General features: G+C 35.8%; 1 protein-coding gene across 1 annotated transcript in view; it reads left to right on the plus strand.

Moving 5' to 3' along the window:
* The window catches only part of LUZP2 (leucine zipper protein 2), a 299,588-nt gene that overhangs the window by 267,459 nt on the left and 7,967 nt on the right, over positions 1-24,162 (plus strand). Inside the window, exon 9 of the mRNA XM_068978588.1 lies at positions 10,026-10,121. Within this exon, the coding sequence (XP_068834689.1) occupies positions 10,026-10,121 (96 nt within the window). The remainder of the gene's footprint in view (positions 1-10,025; positions 10,122-24,162) is intronic.

A 24,162-nucleotide genomic window follows, 5' to 3' on the forward strand; every position in this document is an offset into this window, starting at 1 on the left:
ACACAGTTGCCCAACTATGCCTGAAGCTGTCACACCCATTTGGCATTATAAATACTGGACCCTTGTCTAGACCCACTCTTCACAATTAGGAAGATGTTGCTCTCTCCCTGAATTGTTGGTCCTCACTTCCTCCTCATCATTCCTGCTGATGCTGCTGAACCCCAGCAATGGCCCAGTATAATCTCAAACTGCATTGCATGGCACTGAGACAATCAGAAACATGGCCTTAGTCTCATTAAGCTTTTACTTCGTGGCTCAGTTGGTAAATAATCAGCCTTCAATCCAAGAGACCCAGGTTCGATTCCTGGGTTGGGAAGATCCTGTGGAGAAGGAAATGGCAACCCACTGCAGTATTCTTGCCTGGAGAATCCCTTGGACAGAGGAGCTTGGTGGGCTACAGTCCATGGGGTTGCAAAGACTTGGACATGACTGAGCAATGGACACCTCACTTTCCATGATGTTAAAAACAGACCTCCTCTAGCTTCTCCATATGCTTAATATTTCATTGGCACAAAACAGATAAAATATTTTTTCAACATTAAAATATGTGAAAAAAATTCACTAAGACTGCCTGATTTCCTACTTGTATTTTTTTGTCACTTTTTGCCATTTGCTTGTGCTTTGAGATTCTCATATTTTGAACATATGTATGGTAGCCAAAATGTTGTTATATGTTCAAAGACATAACACCATCCAATGATAACCATTTGTAATAATGTTAATTATTTTATTTATGAAATTAATGTATATTTGTCATGACAATGTTAGCAATTAATGTTACTAGTAAATATACTAATAGTAGCTGGTATTTTTATTGAGTTGTGCTATACCCATATGAACTTATTTGATACTCACAAGTCTCTTAAAGAAAGACTTACTATCCTCATTAAATTTTTTTTCTTTGGAAATGACTTTAGACTTAGAAAAACATTAAGATAGTACAGAGAGTTCCTATATTTCCTTTACATCCTTTAATGTTAACATCTTATATAGCCATGACATAGTTATCAAAACTAAGAAGTTGGCAATAGTATAATACCATTACCAAACTACAAACCTAACTTGGGTTTCACCAGGTTTTCTAGTTGTTGTTTTTTTCTCTCTCTGTTTCAGGATCCAATTCAGGGAACCTCATTGCATTCTCTCATCATGTCGCAGTCTCCTCTTGTCTGACAGTGTTTCATTCCTTATATTTCCATGATCTTGACACTTTTGAGGACTAGTGATCAGATATTTTACAGACTGTCTCTCAGTGTGGATCTGTCTGGTGTGTTTTTATGCTTAGATTGTGTCATGGATTTTTGTGAATGATACCACAAAAGCGCAGACAGGACAGATTTCAGGAATATTCTGTAGTGAAGATTATATTCAAATTATATTTTCAAAAATAAGTGGGAATGTATAAGGAAAACGATTTGGAGGAAAGTAGAAGAAATAACCATGGCAGAGAGACAGAGCCAGGAGAGGAACTATTATGAATACTGGAAGACATGAAAACACTTTCTGTGAACCCACGTGTGTGTGTGTTTCTCACATACACTTGTGAGAGGGCATAGAAAGACAAAAAATGTAGAGAAACATATACTCAGAGAGGAGGAGAGGGACAGAGGGGGAGAGAAACTGGGCAACCGAAGAAAGAGGTTAAAGAGCAGGTTTTATAGGCACGTCTGTTTCCAGGCCCAGGAATTTTCACTTAACCTGAATATACGAGGGAACCAACAGAGGAAGATCAGCATTATCTGTTTCAGCTTTGCTTTTACTACAGTTGCCCTGTGAGTATTTTGGAAGATGCAACATAGGGGTATGTAGGCAATCTGCGAGGAAAAGAGGTGGGGAACAAAGAGGTAACTATACGTGATGTGGATGACTTTGAAAGCAGAGCTGAACATCTGAGTTGGAAGGTAGAATTAGGGAGACATTGAGACATCTATGCCTTGCACTCTAATGGATGCTTCGCTGCTTTCACCTTTCCCCAGCTATAACTGCTTTCTTTGGGATCCTTAAAGTTAGTGTCCTCCTTCCTCAGTCCCATGCCTCTTCCTATCCCTTCCCTGGCCTCTTCACCTGGGGAGGCAGGCACTGCTCATCCTTCAGGCCTTGTTTATAATACCACTTCTTCAGGAAAACTTATCTGACCCTCCAGATGGATCAGCTCACTCTACCATGTGCTGTTCCCTCAAAGTAATCTAAAATCTTAACTCAAAATCATTATCCAAATTGTATTTAATTAAAGTTTCCTGGAAGTACTTATTTTACATGCAGTTCTTTCTTCGGACTGGGTGTTCCATAAGTTTTGTCTGCCATATTCTGGCCACATCATGGTCAAAAGTAGTTTTTGAGTAAATGAGTGACATACATTTTACAACTTAAAAAGGAAGACAGTGTGTTTAATGGTTGTGGCAAAGATGCTTATTGGTGAAGGGATGTAAATACTTTAAATCAGTTGTCCTTAATCATTAGGGATTTTGCAGAATTCTTAATTTTATACAAGCAGTGGACTGTCTACAGAAAATAATACCTGTAATTTAATACCAATGGACATTAGTTTAAAAAACTTTGTATTAAAGGTTCTTTTTAGAAAGTTATGAAAATGAAGTTAGATTGAGAAGTTGAAGGTTATCTGGGCATTCTGTGTTTCTAAAGAAATACTGCTAGACAGTAAACTTTAGCTTCTTTGTATTTCCAGTAAAATGAGATGAAAGGAAATGCATTTAAAATTTTAACAGGAAAGTCACAGATGAATTAAAGTTTAGTAATTACAAACCATTTAATCTCTGGAGAGTAACTGTTGTATTCTAAATATGGTTTTTCTAATGTTTTTCATTAGTATAGAGATGCTGTATTTGGAAAGCATTTTATAAGAAATGTAGGTTTAAAAAACTTAAGCTTTTCTCCACACCCTCTCCAGCATTTATTGCTTGTAGACTCTTAAATCGCAGCCATTCTGACTGGTGTGAAATGGTACCTCATTGTGGTCTTGATTTGCATTTCTCTGCCATTAAAAAGAATACATCTGAATCAGTTCTAATGAGGTGGATGAAACTAGAGCCGATTATACAGAGTGAAGTAAGCCTGAAAGAAAAACACCAATACAGTATACTAACACATATATATGGAATTTAGAAAGATGGTAAGGATAACCCTGTATGCGAGACAGCAAAAGAGACACATGTAAAGAACAGACTTTTGGACTCTGTGGGAGAGGGAGAGGGTAGGATGATTTGGGAGAATGGCATTGAAACATGTATACTATTATGTAAGAAACGAATTGCTAGTCTAGGTTCGATACAGGATACAGGATGCGTCGGGCTGGTGCACTGGGATGACCCAGAGAGATGATATGGGAAGGGTGGTGGGAGGGGGGTTCAGGGTTGGGGACTCATGTACGCCTGTGGTGGATTCATGTCAATGTATGGCAAAACCAATACAGTATTGTAAAGTAAAAAAATTTAAAAAAAAAAAGCTTATTGAGTTAAAATATCAACTTTTCCTAATTAATGTTTAAAGTGGCCATTTATTAGTATTCAGTATGATTAAAAATTGAATATTTGAATGAAGTCTATCATTTACTGGCTTGTTGAATTTGGGCAAGTCACTTAACCTTTGAATTGTAGTTTCTTTATTCTTAAAAGGTAACATAGTTTGTTACAGAGATGTAATGCACATAGCTTTTTCTAAAGCATGGCAAGGGCTATATAAATATAGACTGTTATTGTCATGCACCTCCTCAGAAAATAGAAGAAAAAGAAAATAGGACTATTTTCTTACTTCTATAGTTATTTCAACTTTTTAAATCAAGAAGTGTTTACTCCCACCTAAATTAACCCCATTGTTCCAAATTTTAATCAGAACATATCCATGCAACTTCCAACCCATTTTCAAATCATACTCCTTACACATAGGGGCCACACACATCCATGTATTTGAGGTCAGTCAGGTTCCTGATTTATTCTAGGATCTGAAATTTATTGGCAGTACCTCAGGGCATAAGCAGTGTATTTACTCATTATTATTCAGAAAATAAATTATTGTTAAATGAATCTTCTGATATAAAGATATGTCACTTTGAAATATTAATGAACATGTATTATTTATAGAATAATTAGTGATTCATTTAGTAGAGCAGTATTCATATTCAAAACTTTGGAAACACTAATATTTTATTTTTCATGATTAATTCAGAATAATTATCTTGACTACTGTATGCAATTATTTATGTTCCAGTTACTTCATAATTTATTACCAACTTTTTTTTTAGAAATTAACTTTAGAAATACCCATGAAGACTTTTCCTTCTCAATTTCCATAGGTGTTATTCTTATAGTATATAAAATTGTGTCTGTGTGTACACATAGTTAACTCAATTGTGTGGTAAAGACTGACGTTACGAACACAAACCCTGTGAGTAACTATGTCTACAGTTATCAAGGTGTTAAATATTATTGTTTATATACCAACTAAGTTCTCTATTACTTAGTGGACAAAGTCTAAACTCCTCAGTCTGGAGGTCAAATCTACCAACTACTTGACATAGCTGATTTCTCCACTATTTTTTATCATTAAAGCATGTTCATATACTAGTTTTCATTCTCACAAACCTCATTTTGTTTTAGAACTCTCTTCTTTTTACCTTTTATGAGATACGAGTCCTCTTTTCCTTATGTCAAATCTGATTCTATAAGAACAGTCCTCAAGTAAAGTCTCTAGCTTCAATTTCTCCATCATATTTCTTAAAATTCTTTTGACTAAAATAAATCTTGCTCTTATATATAATATTTATAATTTTTAGCATTTTTTAATTTTATAAATAATCTATTTCAGAAAAAAAGAAAATGGCAAGAGATTTTAAAACAGCATAAAACAATCTCATAATTCCACCAAGTAGGAAACAAGAACTCATACTTTCTCTCAGAAACTTTAGTACATATTCATTTTAATACATTTTCACAGAATAGGATGAATGTGTGTGTAATGTTTTTTGAACCATTTTACATTAACAAAGTTTGAACAATTACATATTTCAACAATTTTATATTTCAACCATTTCAATCTATTGACACTTGTTATCAAATAGATATATTTGATAACTGATATAACATTTAATTATTTTATGTGTTTACCTAAGTTGTGTACATAATAGTAAAACAAATACACATAGGTCCACCAACCAACATAAAAACATGTTTGGAGCATTATCAGCATGGTTGATATTAGCTGTGCATTCATGCACAATTCCTACCCTAGACTTTTACTGTGTATAACTTCTAAGCTGTGTGTGTGTGTGTGTGTGTGCTGTACCATATTACCTTATGTTCAGGTCAGAGAGGGAGATAAAGCAAGGAGAAAGCATTGTCCTTTCACCTTGTTTAACACTCTAGGCCATATCCTCCAAAAATATTTTTAGTTATCATTACAGACATTTTTTCTGGTCACTCACTTTGTCTCATTTTAGTCCGTGAATTAAAGGTCAAGAAGGAATGATTTGGGGAAGATTGTGATTGAATGATAAGCATGTCACCCCTGCTGATGATTTGCTCCATCAGTAACCTGTAAATATATAAAACCATAAGAGATATTTACTAGAACAAAATTAATGAAGATGTAGAAAAATAAAATGGTGTGTTTGGCAGGTTTACTTTAATTAACAGATATGGGTATTTGTATCCTTCAAGTAGAGCATAACTTTTACATCCATTATTTTCTTTAATATTACTAAAACAATTATTAATACCTACTTGTTCAAAAAGCAAGCTTTAATGAAGTTAAAGCATAGTTTAGAAAACTAGACCCTAACTAAGGTCAAGAATACTCTACAGATATCCTCTTTCTTTTTACCAGTGTCTCATAATACAAAAACTAGACCCCTGCAGAAAATTATGTGATTAGAGGGTGAAATGGGGGCTTATATAGTATTTAAGTAAGTGGCTGACACATCCTGTCAAACACTATCATACCTAGTAGAGAAGTATTAAGATGGAGTTGAATGGACATAAAATTGGCATCTGATAGCTTGGGTTAAACCACTAGCTCTACCTGTTTTACTTTGGTGACTCGGAGGACGTTAATCTCTTTACTCAAAAGATGGAGCCTCAAAGGGTTCAGATGTGACCTCATCTGAAGAGTTCCATGATATTTCTGTTCATCCTTTTGATGTGAGATGTTACAGAGCTGAAAAAGGCACTGTCCTTGCCTTTAAAATGTTCCTAATCTTGTTTATTGGTCAGGACTCCTGGGAATTAAATTAAGTCAACAAAAAAGATGATTTCAATCACTCCATTCATATTATGGTCCTCTTTATAAGGGAGATATGTCCTCCTCCATCCAATTCACTCACTACTTCCCAAACCCTACTTCTGGCAAACACCAATCTGTTTTCTGTAACTGTGAGCTTATATTCTTTTTTTTCTTCAAATTATATATGTATATATATATTTATTTATTAAAGTGTAGTTGACTTACAGTGTGTAAAGTACACGGCAAGGTACTTGTACATGGCAAGTACAAGTTATACGTATAAACATATATTACTTTTGAAATTATTTTCCATTATAGATTATAATATATTGACTATAGTTCCCTGTGCTATAGTAAACCTTTGTGCTTGTTTATGAGCTTATATTTTTTCTTTTCTTAAGTGAGATCATGCAGAATTTGTCTTTCTCTGTCTCCTTATTCCACTCAACATAATAACCTCAAGTTCCATTAACATTACCCCAAATGGCAAATTTTCATTATTTTAATGGCTGAATAATATTCCATAGTCTATATACATATATACCATATATTCGTTATCAGTGTGTCCAAATAATGTACTCTTAGGTTGCTGGGGATGCATTTAAGTGGGATTGCTGTATTATATTTCAGTTCTATTTTTAAACTTGTTAGAAATAACCATATTGTTTTCCATAGTGGCTATACCACTTTACATTCCCACCAAGAGTGCACAAGTTTCCCTTTTCCTATGTCTTCACCAACACTTGTTATTTCCTATCTTTTTGATAATATCCATCTAACAGATATGAGGTGCTATTTCATTGTGGTTTTGATTTGCATTTTCCTGATAATTAGTGATTTTGAGCATCTTTTCATGAACCTGTTGGCCACCTGTTTGACTTCTTTGGGAAAAAGTCTGTTCATATCTTCAGCCCATCTTTTAATTAGATTGTTTTGTTTTGCTTAGTGTATTGTTGAATATGATTTGCTAAGATTTGTTGAGAATTTTTGAACCCATATTCATTAAGAGTTATTTTTCTTGTTTACTCACTAAGTCATGTCTGACTCTTTTGTAACCCCATGGACTGTAGCCTGCCAGGCTCCTCCATCCATGGGATTTCTCACACAAGAATGCTGGAACTGGTTGCCATTTCCTTCTCCAGGGATCTTCCCAACCCAGAAGTTGAACCCATGACTCTTATATTGGCAGACAGATTGTTTACCAATGAGCCAACAGGGAATCCCTCAATAAGAATATTGGCCTATAATTTTATTTTCTCATGGTATCCTTATCTGGTTTTAGTATTAGGGTAATGCTAGACTCATAAAATGAATTTAGAAGTGTTCTCACCTCTTCTATTTCTTGGAAGAAATTGAGAGGAATTTCTTGAAAAGAATTGCTATAAATTAACTATTTTAATTGTTGGATAGAATTCACCAGTGAATCCATCTATTACTGGATGGTAGTACATGGAGAAAATGAAATATTTATCACCACTAAAGAGATATGAGCTACCAAGCCATAGAAAGACACTGAGAGACCTTAAATATATATCACAAAATGGAAAAATCCTATCTGAAGTGGCTGTATACTGTATGATTACAACTATGGATATTTTAGAAAAGGAAAAACTATGGAAAAAATTGAAAGACTAAAGGTTGCCAAGGGTGAGGAGGGTAGGGATGAACAGGAAGAACACAGAGGATTTTTAGAGCAGTGGAAATACTATGTATGATAGCATAATGATGGATATATGTTACTACACATTTGTCCAAACCTATAGAATTTCATCTAATAGTGAATCCTAATATTAATATACACCATGGACATTCAGTGATTATGATGTGTTAATGTCCATTCACCTTTGGTAACATTTGTACCACTCTGGTGAATAATGTTGATAATGGGAGAGTCCATGCATTTGTAAGAACTGGGGCTTTATGGACAGTCCCTATACCTATCAATTTTTTCTGAAGCTAAAACTATCCTAAACAACAAATAACAACAGCAACAAAAATATTGCAATTTAGGTGTTCTTGACCGAATTTAGTATGGCAGTAGAAAACAGGCCCTCCAAAGTCATATGTAGTGTCTAAGACCCTAATTTATTTATGTGCTAATCCAGAACCAGAATTCACATGTTTTTAAACACCAAAATACACTATAATTCCCCAAAGCCAGTTCCCATTCTTTGTTAATTCATCAGACTCAATAAGGCTTCTTTCTTTTAGAAAGAGCTATTTCACTGGTAGCAAATGCCTACATTAAGGACTGGATGTATTATGTTTAATGCAACTAGTTCTAAAAACAAATATTATGTTTTGGTATTTAAAGTAATTTAACTTTTCATGCTTTATTGCTCACATTGATGAAGGTGAAGTATAATTTCCTCCAGTCGTTAAAAGAAATTAATTTATGTAATTTTCTTTCCTGAAGCAAGTTAAAATAACTTTTGTAAACAGATGCAGAAGTTGACAAACCAGCCAATCCAGTTGTGAAATATATGAGCACAAGGGTAGACTCTGGCAAACTTACGGAGGAGGAAAATTACACTGTCATTCTTCTCACCTGCTCTCTGTGAACTTAATAGTAAATGAAGCCCCTTTTATATCTTGTCCAAGTTAGCCAAGGCCTACAAAAATAGATAGGTAGATAGACAAAAGCTTTTATTCTGCTCATATTTCTTACCTAAACCTCACCACCAATGTCTGGAAGCATTTTCATAAATGTACAATATTTGCATAAGAAAATATAATTAACAAACACTAACATTTTTCAATATGGGCATATTTATATTTTAAGGAAGATATTGAATACCTACTCTTAAATGTAATCTCCATCATTGGTGAACCCATGTCATTTTTTACAGCTTATCTAGCTGGGTTAGTTTTCCTTCCTGTTGGTTTCAATAGCAAATGGTTTCTATCTCAACCCTTATGTTGTTCTGACAGTTTTATTTTGCTGATTTGACTCTCAGTATCATTCACATCTCTGTGTTTACAAGCAATAAATATTGACCCTTACCAAATTAAGTGAAGGAGATTTTAATGGTAGAACATCAGGAGCTCATACTATCTGGGAGAAGGCAGAAGTAACAAAGTTGGGGATGGACAGAAACAGAGGCTGCTTCAGAAGACTGGGAATGTGAACTATAAGAAGTGTCTCATTGTAGAAACAACTTGGACAAGTGAACTTACTGAAATTAATATACCTATTTATAGCCTCTTTTTAATCTAGTCAGTATTTAGTTCCAAAAATGAAGGTTTTGATGACCCAGTTTAGATCATGTGCATTTCTGTGTAGAAAGTAGCACAAAGAAATTTAGAGTAATATATAGGGCTTCTTGAGGTATAAAACAGTATTTGATTGGTAGGTGAAGCATTGGAGTCAACATAATTCTTTTTGTAACTTACAGTGAGATGTTAGAAAATATCATATTTACTATTAAGAAAATAAGATGTATACTTATTATTTCCCAGATAGATATGAGGTTAAAATGAAGAGGAAAGATAGGATTCCTGGTTTTTTTTTTTTTTTAAGAACCAGAATCCTTTAAAGTTTATTATGCAAGAAATAAACATTTTCAGTAGGAAAGTAGTCCTACTGGACAGCACTCATACAAAACTGAATAGAAATTATTTCATTCAATTTCATAGTTAATATTTAAGGTACAGTTAAGGTCTCTGATATATACACATTTTCACTTTATTCCTTTTCCTTGAGTGTGAGGTTGCCAGTATAGCATGTTTTACAAAGCATTAGTAACTCTTTGATGAAACTATTTCCCTCCTAATGTTCTCTTTATCTCCAGCCTCAAGAAGTCACTACTGAAGTCAATGAAACCCCGCAAATTGAGACTACAAAGGAAGAGGTTCTACTCCGTACCCCTGAGTGTGACTCTCAAACTGTAAGATTAATTTTACCTGTTTTTAACAACATTCAACATGAAAACAAGGATGGGACATAAGCATTTTAAAAATCCTAGTTTTTGCCACCATGAAACTGTCTATGTACATGTAACATCTGCTATCTAAGGGCTTCCCTGGTAGCTAAGATGGTAAAGAATCTGCCTTCAATGCAGGAGGCCTGGGTTTGATTCCTGGGCTGGGAAGATCCCCCAAAGAAGGGAATGGTTACTCACCCCAGTATTTTTGCCTGTAGAATTCCATGGACAGAGGACCTGGGTGGGCTACAGTCATGGGGTCACAAAGAGTCGGACATGACTAAGCAGCTAACACTTTTCTTTCACTTCTGCTATCTAAACATTGTACTTTTCATTTGATAATGCAGATGTTCTTTGGATATCATTCATGTGGTTATTCTACTAAGAGGTGTAATCAAGACAATTAGGAATATGAAGATGCCCTGGAGAAGGGAATGGTTACCCACTCTAGTATTCTGGCCTGGAGAATTCCGTGGACAGTCCATGGGGTCACAAAGAGTGGGACACGACTGAGTGACTTTCACTTTCATAAACTTGAATTGCCAGAGAGATAAGGTGGTCATTCCCACAGTCATATGGCAGGAAGCTGTTAAAATATTAAAAGCAAACACAACTCCAAACAAAGAATGTGATTCAATAGTATTCTCCCCATAAAGCAAATAAACCTTGAATTATAGAGATATTACAATAGGGAAGGAAATTTTTACCCTTCAAATGATAACAGGAAATGAGGAATTTGTACTCTGTGCTTTTACTCTAAAAAGTGTAATGAAATTTTAACTCTGGAACTTTGGCACAATTACGATCTGTCATATCTGGGCTTGAAAAATGGCAAACGTCAGTTGTATTTAATATATTCAAAGATAGCCTTTAATCTAGTTGACAAAATGGAAAGTGTCTGCTGAAACTATTCATGGTGGAAAAAGAAATCAGGAGATAGCAAAGAAAATAAGGCAGAATAGAAACAAGTTAACCAAGTCAATCTCTTTTTCCTCTGTTGACTGCCAAAGTAAATTTAGAAATACTAATTTCTCAGCAGTTTGGCTTTCATATCTTTGTATGTTGAAACATGTTCAAAGCCAAAAATTTAGAATATAAGGTTAATGAGAAGTAGAAATTCTGCAGTTTACTTCCAAGGAAAGAAGAAGTCAAGAAGAGTTGGGGAAGGAAGGACAATTTTTGCTATAGTTTAAAGAACAGATAGGTTTTTGACAGTGTGAGTCAATATCAGAGACAAGAAATCATCAGAATATGAGTAGAGAGTATCGGACAGAAAATGGTGGGATGTGTGGCTAAGATAATTTGGGACTTAGGTAGGAGGGGCACTGGGTTCTCAAGCTAAGGTGTTTGGTTTGAATTAGGGATATGGGCTTCTCAGGTGGCATTAGTGGTAAAGAACTTGCCTGCCAATGCAGGAGATGTAAGTGACACAGATTTGATCCCTGGGTCGGGAAGATCCCCTGGAGGAGGGCATGGCAACCCGCTCCAGTATTCTTGCCTAAAGAACCCCATGGACAGAGGAGCTTGAAAGGCTACTGTCCATAGGGTCACAAAGAGTCAGACACAACTGAAGCGACTTAACACGCAGGGATATAGTTAAGATTTTCACATGTTTATGTCCAGTTAAGAGATAAGACCACTGGGTTAATTTTAAGCCCATTTTTTCTTGATACAGTTTCCTAAAACTACCTAAAAATCATTTTGCAGTATATACATGTATCACCCCATTATGCTGCTAAGTCTGCTAAGTCGCTTCAGTCGTGTGGGACTCTGTGTGACCCCATAGAAGGCAGCCCACCAGGCTCCCCCATCTCCGGGATTCTCCAGGCAAGAACAGTGGAGTGGGTTGCCATTTCCTTCTCCAATGCATGAAAGTGAGAAGTGAAAGTGAAGTCGCTCAGTCGTGTCCAACTCTTCGCAACCCCATGGACTGCAGCCTACCAGACTCCTCCATCCATGGGATTTTCCAGGCAAGAGTACTAGAGTGGGGTGCCATTGCCTTCTCCATCAAATCATTATGTTGCATATCTAAAACTAATACAATGTTACATGCCAATGATATCTCAATTAAAAAAAAAAAAAAAAACTTTGAAACAAATTAGAATTTTGAAAGCTTCTGGCCTTCACCCTTCAGGGTAATGCTCAGGCTTGATCCTTAAATGTCCTGCTCTGAGCCCTTGGATTAGGAGGGATTCAGTTGCTTTTCTTCCTGCACTTGTACTGGTATACCTGTGCCATGAGCAAATTGTTCATGTATTGAAGTGGCCAAAATATCTGAAAGAACAGAAGAACCAGGACTTGATCAAACTTAAGAAACAAAATATTTCCATTTAAGGCAAACTTAGAAAAGTTCTATGTGTTTTGCAAAGATTCCTCAAAGCAATATTTTGGTGTACTTTTCTTATCAAGAGAGAGGTATAAATTCTTTGTTGTTGTTGGTTTGTTTCACTCTATTTTTGTTGCCCTTCCTTGTCACCAGTAGCTTCTCTCCCTTCAGTAAGTGGCGTAAGCAGCTACTACCTTGGTAGAGGTCCCAACTGGGTTGCTTCAAAAAGCTTCCTCTACCTGTACCAGCATGAACACTCTCTCTCTAACCTGATCCCAGTTCCCTAGATTTTCGTCTTTGAAGTCTCTACTTCCAAGAACCCACACTTGCCAGTGCAGAGAGTGTTCAATATTTAGTCTGTAGGCTCAGTTACATTTAAAGGCTAAGTGAATAACATAAGGGAGTGAAATAAGCCAGGTGTAAGCAGTAGGAGAGAGTGAGACTATTGTGAATATCTTTTTTTCCAATTCTAGATCAGTAGTTCTTAGCCATATCCTCACTGTAGTATCATATGGAGGATTTTAATAAAATACTGATGACCAGGTAATTCTAATATGCAGGCTGTTTTACTAACAATGTATCTCATATGTACATGATTCTTAAAATCATCTGAGGAGCTTTTAAAAATAAAGATTTTGAAAAATTCAGTAAATTCTAAGTAAAGGGGACTAAAGGTAACTTTTTTTTTTTTTTAAACATGGACCTGACAACACTTTACAATCCAAGTGATTCTGAAAGAGATGGTCTGTGAGCCTTAATCTGAAAAAGATTGGTTTAAATAAGACACAATGCCTTTAGTATGTTGTTTAGTAACAGAGTTTCACATTTGAGAGACAGCAATGCCTAACTGAGGCTCTGTAATGGTAGCCATGAAAGTCTATGATGTCACTTTTGATAGTAGGTAGAGGGGATCCATCCCAGAACCTTCTGTTTATTTTGCAACCAAATCTAAGAGCAGCAGGGCTGTGAAATTGATCAGGAAACTGATGTGCGATTTTTGTCCATAGCTAAGCTTTCCATGAGAGAGCTAGTATACCATCATCTCCCCAAGCTATAGTACTCAGAGTATAATTAATCATAGAAAGCTCTAGAGTTCCTTTCAAGCTTTCCCCAATAGTAAGAGAATAATTTTGATGGCTTTCTCCACTTTACGGGAAAAAGTGAAGGGCTCTTTGGATCTGTGAGAACTACCCTTACTCAGCTTGTCCAAATTCACCCAAAATATTCTGATTTGTGTTAAATATCATGAAATGCATTCCTTCCATTTCAATACAGCAACGTGAAAATAGCTTCAACTTGATTCTAACAAGCTAGAGATTCAAGCTTCAATTTGAATTGCTTTAACTGAATATCCAAATAAGGTATCAAAACAATTTCATAAAGGAAAAATGAGAAGTTTACCTCCTCTTCTGGTAAAGGGATTGCTGCATTTTCTATTGAAGGAAGGATAGTTTTAACATGTTTGGCAAAAATATAACCTTCTTGTTGTCTTTGTTTGGAGACTGAATATGAGTAAAGAAGTGCATCTCTGTGCCAGGTTGACAAGAGGTGGCCCCGTAAGAGTTAGTTTTATGCATCAAAATGACTGAGCTCAGGGATGACCAAAGAATTGGTAAAATATTAATTCTGGGTATGTCTGACAGGGCATTTCCAGAAGAGATTGGCATTTGAATTAGTAGATGAAGAGATCTTCCCTCAGAAACATGGCAGGCAACATCTAATCCCTAGAAGGCCCAAATTGAACAAAAAGATGGAGGAAGCATAATTTCTTCTTTTCCCTTTGAGTTGGGCTATATATCTTTTTCAGCTCCTGTTTGTGGAACCTTCCAACTCAGGGACTTAACACCAGCAGGCCACTCACCCCAGTTCTCAGGCCTTTGGCTTCAGGCCTGAGATTCAGGTTGGGAATTACAACAGCCTTATTCTCAGCCCTTCAGACTTGGACTGAATTTTATGCCACCAGCTTTCCTGATTCACCAGCTTAGAGAGTGCATATCATGGCATGTCTCATCTTCCATAATAGCATGAGCCAATTCCTACTAAAAAAACAAAAAAACCTCCTCTACATCTATGTGTATATTCTGTTAGTTCTGTTTCCCTGGAGAACCTAATACAGTTATTTTTTTACATTTATGTTTTGTATATTTCATGTGTATTTGGAAGTATTTTCACTGCTTTTTTATAAAAGACTTTAATTAGAAACTAATCAGTGCTACTTAGTTTTCTACAGAGAGAAAATACATGGTAGTTGTTGAGTTAAATTTTAATTTTGGTGGCCTTACTTGACAAAATTAATAGTTGGAAAATTTATTTCCATTTCTTTTCTGTTTAATGTGTTTTTCTGCTCTATGAAATTAAAAAAATCTAGAAACTACCCAATGAGGAAATTTTTTAAAATAAAAGGGGAGATAAAATAGGGATCTGAATGAAGCCAATAACAAATGATTAAAAGCATGAAATAAACAATATCAGAATAAGAAATTCACAGAATTGTGTGTTCAAGCAAAGATACAAGAATAAGGATGAAGTCTAATATGAGCCTCTATTTTCATCTTGGTTGACTGGAACAATTATAGTTTTATTCTCAAATAAAATGAGAAATTGTATAATCAAATTAAATTAAAATTAAAATAAATAATTACTATAGGAGAAATTTTAAGGTAATTTTTGTCCATTTGCTCCTTAACAGGAGAGATCTGTGCTGTCTTAATAACTAGAATGAACAAAAATTAGCACACTGGAGCTAATTGCTTATGAAAAATGACAGTTTTTATTTATTTTTTAAAATTTTTATTATTTATTATTTTTACTTTACAATATTGTATTGGTTTTGCCATACATCAACATGAATCCGCCACGGGTGTACACATGTTCCCAATCCTGAATCCCCCTCCCACCTCCCTCCCCATACCATCTCTTCCCTCTGGGTCATCCCAGTGCACCAGCCCCAAGCATCCTGTATCCTGCATCGAACCTAGACTGGCAATTCATTTCTTATATGATATTATACATGTTTCAATGCCATTCTCCCAAATCATCCCACCCTCTCCCTCTCCCACAGAGACCAAAAGACTGTTCAAAAATCTGTGTCTCTTTTGCTATCTTGCATACAGGGTTATTGTTGCCATCTTTCTAAATTCCATATATATGTGTTAGTATACTGTATTGGTGTTTTTCTTTCTGGCTTACTTCACTCTGTATAATCAGCTCCAGTTTCATACACCTCATTAAAAACTTCTTGGTAGCAGGAGAAATCATGATTGTATTCTTTGTCTCTCAAACTGGGTTTGGAGGATATTGCATTTTTTTTTTAACTAGTGATAGATTCATTCTATATTATCATAATGTTTACATTCTTGCCAATTTGGGTAATAATTTAGCCCCCCCACACACATATATACATACATACATATTCAGGCTGTATTCAGTTCAGTGACTCAGTCATGTCTGACTCTTTGCAATCCCCTGGGCCGCAGCGTGCCAGGACTCCCTGTCCATCACCAACTCCCGGAGTCCACCCAAACTCATGTTCATTGAGCCGGTGATGCCATCCAATCATCTCATTTTCTGTCTTCTCCTTCTCCTCCTGCGCTCAATTTTTCCCAGCATCAGGGTCTTTTCAAATGAGTCAGCTCTTCACATCAGGTGGCCAAAATATTCGACTTTCAGCTTCAACATCAGTCCTTCCAATGAACACCCAGGACTGATCTTCTTTAGGATGGACTGGTTGGATCTCCTTGCAGTCCGAGGGACTCTCAAGAGTCTTCTCCAACACCACAGTTCAAAAGCATCAGTTTTTCGGTGCTCAGTTTTCTTTATAGTCCAACTCTCACATCTGTACATGACTACTGGGAAAATCATAGGCTTGACTAGATGGACTTTGTCAGCAAAGTAATGTCTCTGCTTTTGAATATGCTGTCTAGGTTGGTCATAACTTTCCTTTCAAAGAGTAAGCATCTTTTAATTTCATGGCTGCAATCACCATCTGCAGTGAATTTGGAGCCCAAAAAGATAAAGTCTCTCACCGTTTCCCCATCTATTTCCCACGAAGTGATGGGACCGGATGCCATGATCTTCGTTTTCTGAATGTTGAGCTTTAAGCCAACTTTTTCACTCTCCTCTTTCACGTTCATCAACAGGCTCTTTAGTTCTTCTTCACTGCTTGCCATAAGGGTAGTGTCATCTGCATGAATATGACAGTTTTTAAAAACAATTTGCATTCTGTAAAAATCACAGGTTTTAAGTATACATTTCAGTTATGCATTTAATTTACCAAGTTTTGCAACCATTACCACAGGCCAGTTTTAGAACATTTCTATCTTCCTAGTAAGATCCCACATGCCCGTTTTTACAGTTAATCTCTATAAAGACAACCACTAACCTAGTTTCCACTGGTTATAAGTTTGCCTTTTCCATAGATTTTATAGATTGATCATACAGCATGTGGCATTTTGCATTCCCTTTTTCATGTAGTATAATGACTTTGAGTTTCATCTATATTATAGTATATTTCAGTAGTTTGTTCTTTTTTATTCTGAATAGAATCCATTGTATGATTTTATCACATTTTCCTTATCCATTCACCAGCTGATAACTTTTGGATTTTTTCCACTTTTTGGCTATTATGAATTAATCATACCATGAACATTTACATAAACATCTTCAAGTGGACATATGTTTTATTTTTCTTGAGTAGATACCCAGAAGTAGAATAGGATACTGTAAATACTTTCTTAACTTTTTAAGAAACAGACAGACATTTCCAAAGTGGCTGTACCATTTTACATCTTAATTAGCAATGATGAGAGTTACATTTTCTCTACATCTTTGTCACCACTTGCTATTGTCTGAATTTTTGCTTAAAAATAAAATTTAAGGAGTCTGAAATCAAATTTCATCCAGGCTTAACTGTTAATTTCCAAATGGTTAAAAATATGAGCATATTTTTATATACTTATTAGGAATTCACATATTTTCTTTGGTGAATGTCTATTCAGATATTTTCCCCATGTTTATTGGGGTTGTCTGTCTTGGTATTAAGTTGCAAGATTCCTTACATATTCTGGATATATATCCTTTACCAGATATATGATTTGAAAATATTTCTCTTACTCAGGATGTTTCTTGTCTTTACATTTTCTTAATGGTGTCTTTCTAAAAGACAGCAGGTATTTTTAAATACAGCTTTCGGTTTGCAGAGTAATTGAGCAATAGTTGAGAGTTCCATACAGCAACCAACTATCTTTCTGTGATTTGTCATTTAGTTCCATTACAGTCTGATGGCATACTCTACATTTGTTCAAATGCAGTCTATCTAATGTTCCATGTTACCTTGAGAAGAATCTGTATTTTATTCTTGTTTGATGAAGTATTCCTTAAATATCAGTTAGAGCCATTTGATTTGTAGTGCTCTTCACGTCAACTCTATTTTTGGAGATTTCTGCTCACTTGATATGTCCACTATTCATAGAGAGTGTATTTTTTTTTTTTTTCGTAGAATTGACCCCTCTATTATTATATAGATGTCCCTCTTTATCCCTGATATTTTTCTTGCTCTGAAGCTGGCTTTGTCTGAAATTAATACGGCTACTTCAGCTTTCTTTTGATTAATAATAATATTACTTTAACTATATCCTGTTGGCCTGCAGAGTTTCTGCTGAAAATTCAGCTGATAAACTTATGAGGATTCCCGTGTATAGTATTTGTAGATTTTCCCTTCTTGATTTTAATATCTTTTCTTTGTATTTCAGTGTTTACCCATGTTGTCACAAATGGCAGAATTCCCATTTTATGTCTGAATAATATTCATATACATATATGTTCCTCTCTATGTAACGCTTTGTTTATTCATCTAGAAACTTAGATTGTCTTCATGTCTTGGATACTATAAATAATGCTGCATAACCCTCCCAGATTTCAGACAGTGCTACAAAGGCTGTTGTTGTTTCATCACTAACTTGTGTCTCAGTCTTTCGACCCCATGGACTATAGCGCACCTGGCTCTTTACCTGCATCTCTTCACCAAATTCACCAGGGAAGCCCACCACAAAGGGACAGTAATCAAAACATCAAGGTATTGACATAAAATTTGGATCAACAGAACAGAATACAGAACCCAAAAGTGTCTGACTCTTTTGCGACCTCATGAACGTGGCCCTCCAGGCTCCTCTGACCATGGGATTTCCCAGGCAAGAATACTGGAGTGGGTTGCCATTTCTTTCTCTAGAGGAACTTCCTGACCCAGAGATTGAACTCACATCTCCTGCATTACAGGCAGATTCTTTACCACTGAGGCCCTTGGGAAGCCATCTATAGCCAATCAATCTTCTACAACGAACACAAGATAATACAATGGAGTTAGACAGTCTCTTCAGCAAGCAGTATTGATAAAGCTGGACAGCCAAATGTAAATCAACGAAGTTAGAATACACCCTCACACCATACACTAAAATAAACACAAAATGGCTCATAGATTTAATTATAAGACATGACACCATAAAACTCTGAGAAAAGAACATAGGCAAAACATTCTCTGACATAAATTGTACCAGTGTTTTCTAAGTCAGTCTCCCAAGGAAATAGAAATAAAAACAAAAATTAACAAACAGGACCTAATCAAACTTGCAAACTTTTGTGCAGGAAAGGAAACCATAAACAACTACAACCTACTAACCAGGAGAAATTACTTGCAAATAATGCCACCAAGCAGGCTTAGTTTCCAAAATGTATGAACAGTTCATATAATGCAATAACCTAAAAAAAAAAAAAAAAAAAGCCTAATTGAAAAATTGGCAGAAGCCCTAAATACACATTTCTCCAAAGAAGATATACAGATGCCCAATAGGCACATGAAAAGATACTCAGCATCACTAATTATTACAGAAATGAAAATAAAAATCACAGTGAATTACCACCTTCATCAGTCAGAATAGCCATCATTAAAAAACCTAATCTGATTCACTCTTAGGGCAGATGCAGATGTAACTGATGGAAACAGCTATAAAAAGGTGAATATTTCAGTCAAATATTAAAGTGAACTCAATGAAAATTTTCTGAAAATAGAATTATCATAGAATAGAAGACATGGTATATTATATAATTAAATAATGAGAAACAACCATTCTGTGATGTAGTCAGGAAATGAAGCCTTAGAGTAGAGGAAAAGAGCTATCATGGGAGCATCTCTTTCTGTTCCAAGACTCTAGGATGATCAGCAACCTCACTGAGTGCTGATGAGAGCACATGCAATTTCTTAGTAAATAAATAGCAAAGGTGATTCATTTGGATTTCTATTGGTCATACCCAAAAACTAAATAACATACTCGAAAGAACCTGGAAATTACCGCTGTGCTGTTTTCCTAACATGTCACTTATTGGCAAGTGATTTTGTTATTCAGATCCCTTTTCTATAAAATTCAGATCAACTATTTTCAAATCAAACTGCTTGTGCAGAGGCTCCACTCCCACAGATTATTAATCAGTAGATCTAGGGGACAGAGCAGGAACGTGTGTCGTCTGAATAAACCCTCCTAGATATTCTTCCATCAGTATTTCCTGTTAAACATTCTTGAGAATCTTTCATGTTTCTTTCTTATAGGCTTATCATGACGATTATAGTCATGGAGATTAACTATACAGTGTTTGGTTTTATTATGGATGTCCTTATAGGTTCAGTCTGAATTTACTCTGCAGTTTTCATATTCATGGTCTTAGTATCTTGTATGGCAAGGTCCTAATCTTGGAATTAGGGCCCATGCATATTCTTAGATATGTTCTACTTCCTACCCTATCCAACCAGGCAGGGTCACTTAGGAAAATGGCTTCTGGATTTGTTGGCCCTTTTGTTAGTGGATGTAGAGAACTTGAAGTGGATCCACAAGAGCTTAACAACATATTGGACTATAAGTTTGGGGGAATGTTTAAGTTCCCTTGAAAGTAGTTTTGCTCAAATGATAATTTTGTAGTCACAGGGAGAAAGCAAAGGATGTACCTGCTTTATCCCATTTTCCTGCAGTTTGTAAATGTGCCTCATATTGTTTAATAGCATATCAAGAATTAAAGATACTGAGCAGTTTATGTTAATTTTCACAAAAGGAATAAGACCTACTACTCAGTGTAAATGTGTTTTATAATGTTTCTGACTCCTCTAGATAGCACACACACAACTTTTCTTAATGTGCTGAGGAAATGAAAGGCAACAGTGGCTTATATTTAGCATTGTAAGTACTCCTTGCTCAGAATCTTGCCGTTGCACCTGCCTGCAAGTCCCTGACCAAAGGGAGTTTATTCAACAGCAAAGCACTGTCTAGGAAAATGAGAGCATAAAGTGTGCAAGGAAATAAATCTAGAGCTGCTAGTAGAAACTTATGCCAGCATTTTCATATTAAAACAATTCTGGCAGAGATTTTTAGAGTTCTAGTTTACAATTATATCCAATATTCATTGTGTGACATTTGATGCCCTGATGAATTGTTGGCAGACACTACATTAACAAAAGTTTTCTAGGAGAGTCATGCCCTACTGTAATTGGGCTGAGTGACCATACACAATTGTCATTCTGGGCTATGTTCCATCAGACCATCTGAAGAGGTTGGCTTCATAATAGGCATTCTTCATTGTACTCCTGTGGTTTTTTTTAAAGAAGGAACAGTTATGCCTCCAGATTATATCGGAAGGACAGATAGTTACCTAAGGTCTTTAGAATAAATTTCTGCTTTTCACATTAGATAATAGATTTCCATGTTTACCCTCCTATAACATCTTAATTTAAATCATGCAAAATGTAAACTTAAGTATGCTTTCTTACCAGATGTCATATAGAAACTATAAGAATAATGGGTAACTTATAATTTGGTAAATATAAATAGCCTAATAAGCATGTTAATAATTATTATAAGGAAATAGGTCAAACAGTGTTTAAATACAAAGCTTAATCTTGTTGATAACTCTTTGACCTCTCTTACCTCCCCTGAGACAAAATGGTTTTCTCCTCTGGGTCTCCATAGCGCTTGGTTCTTAAACATGATTTATCCCGTATCACAATCCCTCTTGCAAGGTGATTATATGTATAAGGTTCTCATTTTGCATTAGATAATAGGCAATTTAAGGACAGATATAAAAGTACTGATATTTCCTTCAGAACCAAACAAAATGCAAATCTTAACAGATGATTTTAAATAGTTTTCCAAAATATCTAAAATGATGATGTTAGGGCTTCCTGTTTCCAAATTGTAACTATTTCATGTAATGAATGAATTATGGTTCAGAGAGGGAATGCAACTTGCCTGGAGGAGCCTGGTAACAGAGGACATCATTTTCAGACCCTGCCTCCCTCCCAGGCCACTGTTCCTCTACTACCTACCATCATCTTGACTCAACATTCCATTTTTAATCTTTGAACTTCTTCCAGTTTCTGCCTTTTTAATATTAAAACAGTACTAAAGTATCATTCTATAATTAAAAAAAATTTCATGCTCAAAAGTCACATGAGAGAAAAATTTAGCCAATGTTTCTTAAAAACTTGATACTTAATTTCATTTTTTCTTTTATATATTCTGAAAATCATGCTTGTTTTTAGCCCCCAGTTTGTCCCAGATATTAATTAAATATGAAGAATGAATTGGACCTTTTAACTGTCAGATGTTTTTTTTCTAGGTAGAATTTCAGGTTGCCCAGAATGCATTTATATTAAGTATTTTGAGTTCTTTTAATGTATACAGAAAAGTCATCAGAGACAAAACTAATGCCTCTTGTAAAGTAGAACCAAATGCTCAATACCATTAACAAAGTTACTGTAATCAAAAGAATCAGAGATTAAAACCCAGAGAAGACTTTAAATGAATCTCTGATAAATCATCTCATCTGCTTTAATTCTTAAAGTATTACTGTTTATTTCAGAGGGAGAATGGAGTGTAACTTAAACAAAATGCAAAACAGGCTTTTCTTTTATAGGCTTTCCAGTAATTTTTTTACTCTATCATAGTCCTGTTTTGGTTTTTGTTAACATTTGTTAAGTAAAGCCCTAGGTATCAGATGGTGCCCCAAGGTTTGAGAAAGACTTCAAGCTCAGGGAAACTGAAATACAGAGGTTTGTTAATCACAGGTCCTGGAGGAACACACGGCATTCCTCCTTGAGCTACATGGGAGTGTCCAGGTCAAAAGGAAGCAGCAGGACCTGGGGCGTATGCCTCTGTTAGGGTTGGTGTGGAGGGCGTGAGGTTCCAGGGTAGGCTGGATTGGCCACTTCAAACTGAAAGGAGCAGTAGCAGAGTTTCAATAAGCTTCACAGAGTTCTTACCTAAGGGTCTCACAAGCAAAGGAGCTGAGAAACAGGAGGAACTGTATTACCAGCAGCACTGCAGAAGTCCCATTAGGACCTTAAACTTCTTTGTGTCTCTGCTGGCTGTTATGTAGGAAAAGCAATGGAGGATGGTGCTGGGGGCTAGTGTCAGCTTCAGGCCCTTGAAGGCCGCTTAACTACACACAATGGATGCCGATGCAACAGTATTATGGAGTAATTCTACTCACGGTGCCCGTTAACAAAGGTCATTCTAAATATACAACTTTATCTCCATATTTTCTAAATGGGATATTTGCACTGAAGCCAAAGACATGAACGTTCCTTAATGAAAAATTTCTGAAGCACCTGAATCCTTAAGTTGGTTAGATTGATCTGCTGATTCTGCCTTGAGGAGGAAAACAAATGAAAATTCAGAAAGGATAAAGGCATTCTCCAAGGTTAAGATTTCTCAAGGAAGATGAGTGGTTGGTTAATATGACATTTTTGCTGCCCTGTTAAATCATGAACAGGAAAGGATCAAGGACAGCCATACATTCTTTGACAATGTCAAGATCATCCAATGACCAGGGTCATTATGTTGACACCACGACTGAAAATTAAAATGACTGAATACCTGTGTTTCTATTCTGATACATATATTTTTCAACAAAATGGATAAATTTTGACAGAAGGAAAAAAGCTTAGGAAGGGAAAGAAAGGGTAGGAACTAAGCCTAATTGAGCATCTAATACATGCAAAATACTCCTTTAGAAACCACTGTATAAATTTTATTTCATCGAAACTCCCGTCAGGTAAGGATCATTTTGCCTACCCTATACATAAGGAATCAGAACCTCCTTAAGATCAAGTAACTTTCCCAAGTGTACCCACCAAATAAGAGCTAAAGGAATTCTAACCCCGATTGCCTCTTTATTCCATTCACCTAGCTGAGTTGCCTTCATTAAATCATTTCACTTGATGTCAGAAATTTTGAATGTATGCATCATTATCCTCATTTCACAAATGAAGGAAAAGTGAAGTCAAATTGGTATTTCCCATCCATCATTTCACTAACAAGTACTGGCCTGTCATAAAGTTTTCAACAGTATAGAAACAAAGAAAAAAGTGAAGTCGCCCAGTCGTGTCTGATTCCTTGCAACTTCATGGACTGTAGCCTACCAGGTTCCTCCGTCCATAGGATTTTCCAGGCAAGAGTACTGGAGTGGGGTGCTATTTCCTTCTCCAAGGGATCTTCCCAGCCCAAGGATCAAACCTGGACCTGGGTTTCCTGCATTGCAGGCTGATGCTTTACAGTCTGAGCCACCAGGGAAGTCTTTCAACAGTATAGGAATGTAGAAAACTGACATTTAATATCAAATAACAGAATGTTAGTGGATTTT

The sequence above is a fragment of the Capricornis sumatraensis genome, chromosome 8 (genome assembly GCF_032405125.1).
Source record: "Capricornis sumatraensis isolate serow.1 chromosome 8, serow.2, whole genome shotgun sequence".
Classification (NCBI taxonomy): Eukaryota; Metazoa; Chordata; class Mammalia; order Artiodactyla; family Bovidae; genus Capricornis; species Capricornis sumatraensis.